At 40.4% G+C, this 11365-nt stretch overlaps 1 protein-coding gene across 2 annotated transcripts in view; it reads right to left on the reverse strand.

Moving 5' to 3' along the window:
* Positions 1-1195: 1195 nt before the first annotated feature.
* SPG21 (SPG21 abhydrolase domain containing, maspardin) overlaps positions 1196-11365 on the reverse strand; it is a 20501-nt gene continuing 10331 nt past the window's right edge. For both annotated transcript variants that reach the window (XM_080807850.1, XM_080807851.1), the window contains 6 exons: positions 10822-10902; positions 9739-9884; positions 6255-6363; positions 5370-5477; positions 3194-3334; positions 1196-1922 (listed from right to left, as the gene is read on the reverse strand). In XM_080807850.1, coding sequence (XP_080663976.1) covers positions 1806-1922; positions 3194-3334; positions 5370-5477; positions 6255-6363; positions 9739-9884; positions 10822-10902 — 702 coding nt within the window. In that variant the 3' untranslated portion in view covers positions 1196-1805. The remainder of the gene's footprint in view (positions 1923-3193; positions 3335-5369; positions 5478-6254; positions 6364-9738; positions 9885-10821; positions 10903-11365) is intronic.

The raw sequence follows: 11365 nt of genomic DNA on the forward strand, positions 1-11365 counted from the left end.
TCACACAGGGAGAATTCAAACAGAAAGCAGAGGGCAGTCCCACAGTTCACTGTTGTGCCAGATGAGGAAGGGGCTGCTGACCATGTGCAACCTGGCCCTGCCCACAGCTCCCTATTGACTGAGAAGTAGCCTCAGATGCTAACAGTTAAAAACATTAAGCTCTACCTTCATGGCTTCCAGATGTTTCCATAACTCCTGACTGTTCTCAAGTCACAGGGCAGGCAGAGCAGACACTATGTGGAAAGATCACTGCTTTTACGGATAGTCAGACCCAAGTTGGTATCCCAGCTCTGCCCTTCCCGTCTTGGCCGCTCCCAGTCTCCATGATCTCACCTGTAATATCAGTTTAATCAGGGTTGTGGTAGAGATGAAATCAGAAATAGTATGGCTAACTCAATGTTCTGAAAACAAAGGGAAAGAAGCACTGATGCTGATTTTTTGGTCTAAATTATACCTCAGAGAAACCAAATAGTTGATGAGGGTAAGATTTAAAAAAACAAATTTGAGAACTCCAGTTAATAAATGGAAAGGTAAAAATGAGAGTTATTGTCACTGCTCTGCGCCCCCTGATAGGCCAGCGCCTCTCAGCAGGATCAGGACTGGCAGCCAAACCAGCAGTAGGATTCCCCAGTGACTGGTGCTGGCTGACCCCACCCAGTCATCTCCACCACAACTCAGGACAACCAGGTTACGTGCCTCCCGAGCTGACACCGTGGGAAGCTCACAGCTCTGCCTACGAAGTGTTCCTGCCCAGAAGACTGAATCTGAACCTGAATGATCCTCTAAATATAACTGCCAGTTTAGGGCAAATACCAGGGACACAGAAACAAGTTAAAGGACACCATGAAGCTGCAATCAGCAAAATCCAGGCCGTGGGGAATTCTATAGAGCAAATGAACCTGTTTCTTCTACAGAGTAATGGCAAGAAAAAAAAATAGGAATTTACATTCTACAAGAGATTTAAGAGACATTCCTACTGAGGGGGAGACAAGAACCTATGAAAAGTACCTGGCACATACTAACAGCTCAGTAAATAAGGGCTACCGTTACTTGACAAGGAGCAAACTGCACTTTAGTGAGATTAAGTAACTTACCCAGTGTCATAAAGAACTGGCCAACAACACCATGGCCTGCTTCTCAGAAAGTCCTAGGTCTATGTAGCCCAGCTGGGCAGCTACAGTAATCACCAAAGCCACCCACTGAAATTGAATTTTTATTCCAAATGACTGTAATGGCTAGAAAGACAACAGATAAAACTGAAAATGATCTGCTTAACCGGAAATTAGAAGTAGTTGATTTTGCAGGAGACCAAACGGTAGGATGACAGAGAGCCTTGGCACTTGTGATAATGGTTATGACCAAGAAAGCATAAAAATAATCAATGTCCTTCCAATACACAATCTGAATGTGCAGCATTTACAGCAAATAACATAAAGAGAGGAGGAAAGAAAGGAAAAGGAAAAAGAAAAAAAAAACCTCACAAAATCCCAAACCTCAGAAATCAACATTCCCTTAAGAACACGGTGGTGAGAAGACTTTTGGTAGCAAAATTTTCACAATTCTTAAAATGGGAGTCTTCAAAAGTACTTCCTCAAATTCAAAAGCTAAAAAAAACCAAAGTGGGAAGAGTTACACTGGCTCAGAAGAGCTGCCGCCTGTCACAAAGATGACAAACCGTCGACTTCCAAACACAGTGATCACCGGTGAACTCGACCACGGAACGGGGAGGCCGCCCAGCGGGCACTCACACCGCTGATTGTACAAGAACTCTCTGGACCGCTCATCATCAACAGGCGACGCTGCAGCTACTGCTCCTCCTGACTGAGGCTAAGGCTGCCTTTCTGCACCTCCAGTTCCTCAGCGCTGACCATCGACGGGTCAATGGCCGCGTATTTGGTTCCGTGGAATTGCAGCAAATGGATCTATGGAAACACAGTATCGTTATTTTCAATGCCACGACAGCATAGAAATGTTTTATACTTCTAAAATTTCAGAGGAACAAGGGCGCCTGGGTGGCTCAGTGGGTTAGGCCTCTGCCTTCGGCTTGGGTCGTGATCTCGGGGTCCTGGGATTGAGCCTCACATCGGGCTCTCTGCTCAGCGGGGAGCCTGCTTCCCCCTCTCTCTCTGCCTGCCTCTCTGCCTACTTGTGATCTCTCTCTCTGTCAAATAAATTTTTAAAAAAATGTTAAAAAAAATAAAATAAAATAAAATTACAGAGGAACACATACCGATTACAGAAAAGCTAGAAAACACAGGAAAGTCAAAGAAGTGTTTTGAAAAAACCCCAATGTGGGATCTTTGCTCCCTATTTCCTGTGTGACAAGTCTCTCCAAGTTCCTATAAACTCTTCATCAGCATTTTCAAGGGTGGCGCGCTGCTCTGTGAGTAGGTGTTTACCCTCCTGCTTTGCTGCCGTGACTCAGGTCCTTCCCATCCTCTGCTGTTCTGAGTAAGACCGTGATGACTGTCTCAAGTTTTTTTGAATTTTGGGTACTCTCCTTAGGATCCACTGCCACAAGCAGATGACAGGACTAAAAGATGTGACTGGGTTTTGAAGCTCTCAATACTTCTTGCTAAACTACCAAAGCAATAATTTCTCACTATTTTAATTAAGCCCATTTGGGTAGAGGGTGAAGGGGCAGTTTTTGTGAGTTTTTGCGCGTGTGTGTGTGCACTTTTTTTTTTTTTTAAGTTTTATTTATTTAAGTAATCTCTACACTCCACATGGGGCTCGAACTCACAACCCCGAGATCAGGCGTTGCATGCTCTTCTGACTGAGCCAGCCAAGCGCCCTTCCCTGTGTGTATTTTTTTTTTAATGCATCAGAAATGGATCAGAAAGCTGCTTCATGAAGGTGTTCTGCTCTGACTGAATTCACTATTCAGGAGGCAAGGTCACATCATAGGATGTGGCTACTTCGGTATCTGTAGATGTGGGCCTGCTCTTCTCAGAAAAGAGATGGTAGGCAGAGAGTTACTCAACTGTCTCTAATATACCCGGCTGAGTTCTGCTATAAATCATTAATGTAAACCACCTTTTTCAAGTGAATGCCTCATTCCTACAGAGAACTCTGTAGTTCTCTTATTCTACCATCAAAAAGAAAGAAAGAAAAGAAAAGAAAAAAAATAGCTTTATGTTTCAAACCATACACTTTGCGTTCAAAGTGCTCTGGCTTCCAAGCTGGGACTTACCTGTACGTAAAGATTCACCTCTGCACTTCTGCACAGGTATGGGAAATTGCCTCCTGTTTTAAGGTGAGCCCTCCGGGCATTAGGATACAGTTTGTACATTTCTTCTTTAGCCTCGGTTGAAAGTGCACTCTGGTCAAATACCTTCAAAAAAAAAAAAAAAAAAAACACACACACACACAAAGCTGAAGCTTACCAGTATTTAAATATGTTCTTTGCGCATTGTGGAACGTGCCTCCCAAAGCATTTCTTGCTTGTGAAGAGACACCGCTGAACCCCTGGCCAGCCTGGGCCATCTCCTACTCATCCCTGGTGACTTCTAACTCCAACATAAGCTACAGATTCTGTTGTCAAACGTCTCTTGCATTCACTGGGGGAAAATTCTGTCATGAATTTTTTCTCCTCAAACACAGCTGACTAAACTAAAAGAATATTAATAGTGAAAGCCAATTAATTTCAAAAAGATCACTAAAATCCCAAAAGAACTTTTACTTTATTACCTAAAAACAGTTACATAAGTAGTATATGCCCAGTGGAAAAAAAAAATCCAAAAAAAATTTTTAAGAGTTTAAGAAAAAGTCCAGATCTTTTCCTGGGGGAGCCATTGTTAGCAGTTTGGAGTATATGATTCTAGACATCTTTTAATGCCCACATAAACTTATGTTTACATACATGCAAACAAGCTTTCAAAAAGTAATGTTTTAAATGAAGCACACATAAAAAGCATCTCCAATGTGCTGAAGCTTATACACCGTTTTCAATGACCATGTACCCAAGTGGTGAGCTCAGCTTGGAAAGACAAGCAGTGGAAAGGCAAGCAGTGCAAATGTACTGAGGACCAAATATTTTACCAAGAGTAATGAAAACCTCGTTCTGTGTCATGGCAAAAGTCAGAATGTAGAGATTCCAGTTGAGAATGAGAAGTTATTATTTACAGGCTTGTAATGGCTAATTTCCTGACAAAAATCAATTCTTAAAAATATGTTGATTTTAGCAATACAACCATTTATGAGGCAAAGTTACATGGTATGCAAGTTACATGATTTAAAAAAAATAAGCCAAAACCACAATGGAATACCACTTTGCATGTATCAGCATGGCCATTATAAAAAGACAGGAATTAACAAGTGTTGGGGAGGATATGGAACCACTGGAAACCTTGCGCGTTGCTGGTAGGAATGTAAAATGGTATAGCCGCTGTGGAAGATGGTATCACGGTTCCTCAAAAAGTTAAACACAGAATCTCCATATGGCTCAGCAATTTTACTTCTAGGTACAGACCCAAGAGAAGTGAAAGTAGGCATTCAAACAGAAATCTGTACACCAACACTCTGAGCAGCATGATTCATGATGGTGGAATAACCCAAATGCCCATCAACAGACGACTGCATAAATAAAATGTGGTATATACTAAAAGAGAATATTATTCAGCCTTTAACACATGCTATAACAGGAATAAACTTTGAAGACATTCTGCTAAATGAAATAAGCCAGACACAGAAGTACAAATATTATATGATTCCACTGACATGAGGTACACAGACTAGTCAAATACACAGAGATAGTACATAATATTATATATAATATGTAGTGTTGGTTACCAGGGTCTGGGGGGAGGAGGGACTGGTGAGCTGGTGCTTAATGGGTGCAGAGTTTCAGTCTGGGATGATGAAAAGTTCTGGAAATGGATGGTGGTGACAGTTTCACAACATTGCAAATGTACTTAATGTCACTGAACTGTACACTTAAACATGGTTAAAATGGTAAATTTCATTATGTGTATTCAACCACAACTCAAAAAATTTAAGAAACAAGATTTTGTGCCTATTAGACTTTATGGAATTCTTGATTCTCTGCCCCGTGAGGCAACTTTTCTTTGCTGCACATAACTAGAGATGACAACAGCAAAAATACATCAAAATGGGTAAGGACTACCATGCCTGTTTATGTTTATTCTGATTTCAAGGGTGTTATTCCTACCAGGGAAAATATGGGATAAGCAATAAACTGACTGTTTTAGAATTGAAAAAGCTGGGGGGAGGGCTGTCAAAAAAAAAAAAAAAAATCCAAGGCAGCATTTGAAGAGGCGTACTGAAAAATTATAAAACAATTATGAGGAAGCTCTTGATATATACATTTAAAAAGGTAAAGCATCTATTTTACTTAAAAGGAAGCTTACATCCATAATGGTCACAGGGATGTCCCGAATCTTATGAGGTTCCACGTAAGAATTTTGACAATTCAGGGTAAGTCTTGAAGCCAGTTCACTCTGCCCCAAACTTTCCAGCTACAGGAAGAAACACAGGCAAAGTGTTTGGATTAATTTTGTGCCTCATGCTTACATTAAATCCACAGCTGATATCTGTGCTTAGAAAGGTGGCATCATGTGTGGTGGGCCAGGTCATCAGTGAGGAAATATCATGTACCCAGGGGACCAGCACTGGGCCTCCCAGTTGGTGACGTTGTTCTGGGCATTCAGTAACCTTCAACCTGTGCCTCTTCAATCAGGTGCCTGTGGGCAGCAAGCCATTTCCCAAAGCCCCACACTGACAGATCAACATTTTTAAGAGATTTTGGAGCTGGAAGAAACCTCAGGAAAATCATCTAGCCCCGTAGCCCCTTAACTGTAAATGTGTAGACTCGCTACTTCAGACTCCCCTCGGGAAGGAGAAGGAGGGGGAGTAGAGTAAAAATACAAATTCTCAGACCCAATGCCCAGGGATTCCAGTTCAATGGGCTGGCGAGGCTTTGGAATCTGTATTTCTTTTGCTTTTTTTTTTTTTTAAGTAGGCTCCGCGCTAACCCCGAGATCAAGAGTCGCACGTTCTACTAGCTGAGCCAGCCAGGTGCCCCCAGAATCTGTATTTTTAAAAGCTCCCCTCAAGTGATTCTGATGAATTACTTACCAGCAGTAACATCTGTTGATGTACTAAAGTAAATACAGAAGACAGCTTAACAAACATCTCTAATACATACTCAATGAGACAGATAGATCATCAGCAGCCAAGGAGACATGAAAATTTCTAGTACAGGTGGCCCCCTTCTAGTATAAGGTGATCCTTACCCTGTCCACCATAAAATCAATAGCATCAGCCATCATAGGGTCCACTGGGCCAGATGAAAAGTTTCCGAGAACGATTTTTTTGAGCATAAATGATGGCATCAGCCAAAAGCTGTAAAACAAAGACCTGATAATTTAAATCTGCAAGACTACACAAAAATAGCAAATATTCCATTCACTACTGTAGCTTTGTATTAGCTAGGTACTTAGGATCTAAAGATAAAAAGAGCTGGTCTCTTCTTTAAAATAGCTGCTTTTGAAGCATCTTGTTTTTACATATATTTTCCCAAGCCCCCAAAGAGTTATGGTTTAATATGATCAAAGTTTTATTTGAGGATTTAGAATAATTATAAGCAGTATTTCAAATACCTTTACCAAGGTAGACATTTTGATAATTCTGAGATTTTGTTTTAACTAATTGGCTTTATTTCTAATGGCTAAACTATTTCCTTTAGAAAACTGAAAACTTGGGGCACCTGTGTGGCTCAGTCAGTTAAGTGGCAGGCTCTTGATTTTGGCTCAGGTCACGATCTCAGGGTCATCGGAGTTAAGCCCTGCCTTGGGCTCTGTGCTCAGCAGGGAGCCTGCTGGAGATTCTCCCTCTCCCTCCACCCTCCCCACCCTCTGAAATAAGTAAATAAATCTTAAGGAAAAAAAAAAAGAAAACTGAAACCTTAAGATCTCAACCTTCAGGTTTCTATCACCTTTTGAATGACTAATATTTCAAAATAGCAAAATGAAAGAGTTATTGTACCTCCCGAAGTTTGCTACTAGCAGATTCAACTGGACTAATTCAAAGCAATTCAATCTACGAATTTCTATATGTGAGTTTTAGTTGGTATTTATTCCATTAATTACAAATGCTGAGAGCCATTGTCTAGGGCAAATACTACTTTCTCTAAACCTATGCTGAAAATGACTTATAAAAGGAGCAGACTACGTTCTGACGCATGTTCTCTCTATGGAATGGCTTGTTGGAAGTTAGCTAAGCTTCCCTCAACAAGCACAGCTGGTCATCTTTCATTACCTTTCTCCGTCCTGCCTCTATGGCTTCCATATCTTCTCAAGGCGATGCTGCCTAGGCACTCTCTGTGAGGGGAAATCCTGTCGGCTTTGCCTGCCCCTGTAGCCTCAATGTGTGGCATGTAGCAAGCACTCAGATATATGAGAAAATATAGCTCATATGCAGGAGCACAAAGTAGGGGCAGCCACTTTGGAAAACAGTGTGGAGATTCCTCAAGAAATTAAAAATAGAGCTGCCCTATAACCCTGCAATTGCACTACCAGGTATTTGCCCCAAAGACACAGATATAGTGAAAAGAAGGGCCATATGTACCCCAATGCTCATAGCAGCAATGGCCACAGTCGCCAAACTGTGGAAAGAGCCAAGATGCCCTTCAACAGATGACTGGACAAAGAAGATATGGTTCATATATACAATGGAATATTATGCCTCCATCGGAAAGGATGAATACCCAACTTATGTAGGAGAAGGAAAGGAAAAATGAACTGGGGGAAATCGGAGGGGGAGACAAACCAAGAGAGACTGTGGACTCTGAGAAACAAACTGAGGGTTTTGGAAGGGAGGGGGTGGTGTGATGGGTGAGCTTGGTGATAAGTATTAAGGAGGGCACGGATTGCATGGAGCATTGGGTGTGGTGCATAAACAATGAAAAAAACAAAAACAAAAAGAAAGCAAAGTAGGGGCAGTCTTGGCTTCTGTCAATTAAAACAACATTAAAATCATCAAAAATAATCAATGAGCTTTAGTGCCTTGTCTGGACATGAACTCTTTGTAGCTAATGTATTGTTGCACAATTGCTCAGCAAACTACTGAGATAACATCAGGAAAAGTTTTTAAAAAGACCAGAGTACAATTTTTTTTTTTTTTTAAGTAAGCTATACGCCCAATGTGGGGCTCAAACCCAGGACCCAGAAATCCAGAATCGCATGTTTTACCAACTGAGCCAGCCAGCTGCCCCTTCAATTTTAAAGAGATGTGAAAATCATGAAAACAATGTTTACCTATAGCATTTGGGGAAAATCAACCTGGTCAGGTATGTATATTCACTGGGCCTTTTTTTCTTTTCTTTCTTTTTTTTTTTTTTTTAAAGGGTAGAGCCTAGCTTCACTAGCAATGAAAGAAACCACATTAAGTCAGCTTTAAGGTGACTATTACATTCTGATCAAACTACTTGAAATGGTATCTTCAATGAAGGGATGACTCAAAGGAAACAAGCCCCCCACTGGTTGCCCCACAAAGCATTCCACCATTCCCACTGTTCTGAAAGCTGACTACTGTTAATGTGTCATGATGTGCAAAATGTCTGCTGACAGACTAAATGTTCTATTCCCTCTATTTTTGGAAACACATCTCAAGGAAATAACCCAGAAAGGGAAGGAAAAAAAGTGATTTGTACAAAGATTTACAATAGAACATGATGAAGAATAGGGGAACCCACATGCGTAAAGAAACTGTGTCAGTCAATATATAGCAAAATAGTAAGTGGAACAAGCAGAACACTGTATTAGTTCTACAGGCTCTGTATACAGGCTCTGTATAACTAATACTATAAGAGCACATGAATGTACATTGAACAAAGCTAAACAATAATTCAGAATAAGAGAAACAGCTGAATTCAGAGTTCATTCCAGTCTTTTTTTTTTTTTTTGCAAAGGTGATTGTTTCTAATTTTACTTATTTAAAAAATTTTTTTAAAGATTTATCTATTTATCTCTTTATTTAAGAGAGAGAAAAGGAACAAGTGGGAGGGGCAGAAAGAGAAAGAATCTTAAGCAGACAACCACCCTGAGCACAGATCCCGATGCAGGGCTTGATCTCAACCCTGAGATCACTACCTGTGCCCAAACCAAGACTTGGAAGCCCAAATGACTGCACCACCCAGGTGCCTCTGACTGTTTCCTTCTTTCTTTCTTTCTTTCTTTTTTTTTTTAAGATATTATATATTTATTCATGAGAGACAGAAAGAGAGGCAGAGACAGAGGGAGAAGCAGGTTCCTTGCTGAGCAGGAGCCCCATATGGGGCTTGATCCCAGGACCCCAGGATAATGACCTGCACCGAAGGCTGACCCTTAACCACCTCAACCACTCAGGTGCCCTGACTGTTTCTAATTTTAAAAGCCAGGGTAGGGGCGCCTGGGTGGCTCAGTGGGTTAAGCCTCTGCCTTCGGCTCAGGTCACGATCTCAGGGTCCTGGGATCGAGCCCCGCATCGAGCTCTCTGTTCAGCAGGGAGTCTGCTTCCCTTCCTCTCTCTCTGCCTGCCTCTCTGCCTACTTGTGATCTCTGTCAAATAAATAAAATCTTAAAAAAAAAAAAAAAAAAGCCAGGGTAGTTTCAGAAGATGGAAGTAGATATAGCCCCTGTGCCCCGCTCCTTAGTGCAACAAAATCCCCCCAAAAGTCCGCATTTTAAAAAATTCTACTGGACGAAAGTCATAATTTTGGCCAAATGTTTACATTCTTACCTGTTTGCAGTCCAAGTTTGGTTGAAGATAGAGGTGTCACTGAAGGAATTGCAGAGGATGAGGGAATGGACTCTGGGAGATTTGTGTGTATATTCAGCAAATTTCTGGGCCAAAAAGCCACCCAAAGAAGCCCCAAAAAGATGAACCTAATTGCAAACAAATACAAGAAGGATACTAAAACAATAATCAATCCTGAACGTAAATACCCCTCAAAAAAGTTGTTTTAGTTATCACCAAGCAAAGAATATAATGTCATCACTAGTCATTAGACGAAATAACCATAGCAGTTCAATATTTAGGAAATATTGTATTTAAATACAATTTAGACACATACCATCAAGAAAACAATTTGTGTACACAAATACAAGGTAAAAAAAGAAAAAACATTACCTATAGGTTGCACTAGAAAATGAAGTCATTTAGTAATTTATGTTTAAGAAAATTATGATTTGATAATTTTATCCCTAGGTACATACTCGAGAGAACCGAAAATGTATGTCCACACAAAAACCTGCACACGAATGTTCAGAGCAGTGTTATTTCTAAGAGCCAAGCAATGCAACAATCCAAACGTGCCTCAACTGACAAATGGATAAATGCAATGTGGTTCACCTACCCGATGGGATATTATTTGACCATAAAGAGGAATACGAAGTACTGATAACAGGCTACTACTAGGATGATCTGTGCAGACACTATGCTAAGTTGAACAAGTCAGTTAGAAAAGATGAATACTGCATGATTCCATTTATACAAAATACCCAGAAAGGGTACATTTACACAGGCAGAAAGTAGATTAAGTTGCCAGGGCCAGCGGGGGGAAGGGTCAGGAGTGACGGCTAATGACTATGGGGTTTCTTTTTGGGGTGAAAAAAAATGTCCTTAAGTTGATTGTGTTAATGGTTGCATCTATCTGTGACTATATTACAAACCCTAGTCACACACTTTAAAAGGGTAAATTTTATGTATGTGAATTATATCTCAAAAGAACTACCACTTAAAAAAATGAAAGGTAATACCACCCTTTACAATGTAAATGTTGCATTAAAATCACATTTAAATAATTAGTTTTAGGGGACTCACTTTATCCAGTTGTAAATGGTCTAAAAGTTTTCTGAATCCGTCACAGAATTCGAGATGGTCCCAATAAACTGGATACTGCAACTGAAATAAAATTAATAACTATATATAAATGAAAAATTTAGGACTTCCATAACAGCATTTCTCATTTGCTCAAGCTGTCCTCCTTATTCAAACTATGTGAAAATAAGCTCTCACCTTCTTCTAAATTTTGAAATTCACATTTTACCTAACAGACCAATTTAAAAAATAGCACACTAGTGAAATTGAATAACAATTTCAATTCACATCTATTTCCTTCCCAAATAGCTAAGAAACTCTGAGGTTCATGGATGAACAGGGCCGAACCCTTCCAAGTAAAGAAATACTGTTTGCCCTTAAATCTACCTTAATTCTAAATTATGGCTCTAAATAAAATTCTGTCTGGGGAGAATTCCCTCTTTTTTTGGTAGCATGGCTTAAAGGGAGTATTCAATAAAATTGTTCTTCTTTTTTAAATTGACTTAGTCGGGGCGCCTGGGTGGCTCAGTGGGTTAAAGCCTCTGCC

Source organism: Martes martes, assembly GCF_963455335.1.
Source record: "Martes martes genome assembly, chromosome: 7".
Classification (NCBI taxonomy): domain Eukaryota; kingdom Metazoa; phylum Chordata; class Mammalia; order Carnivora; family Mustelidae; genus Martes; species Martes martes.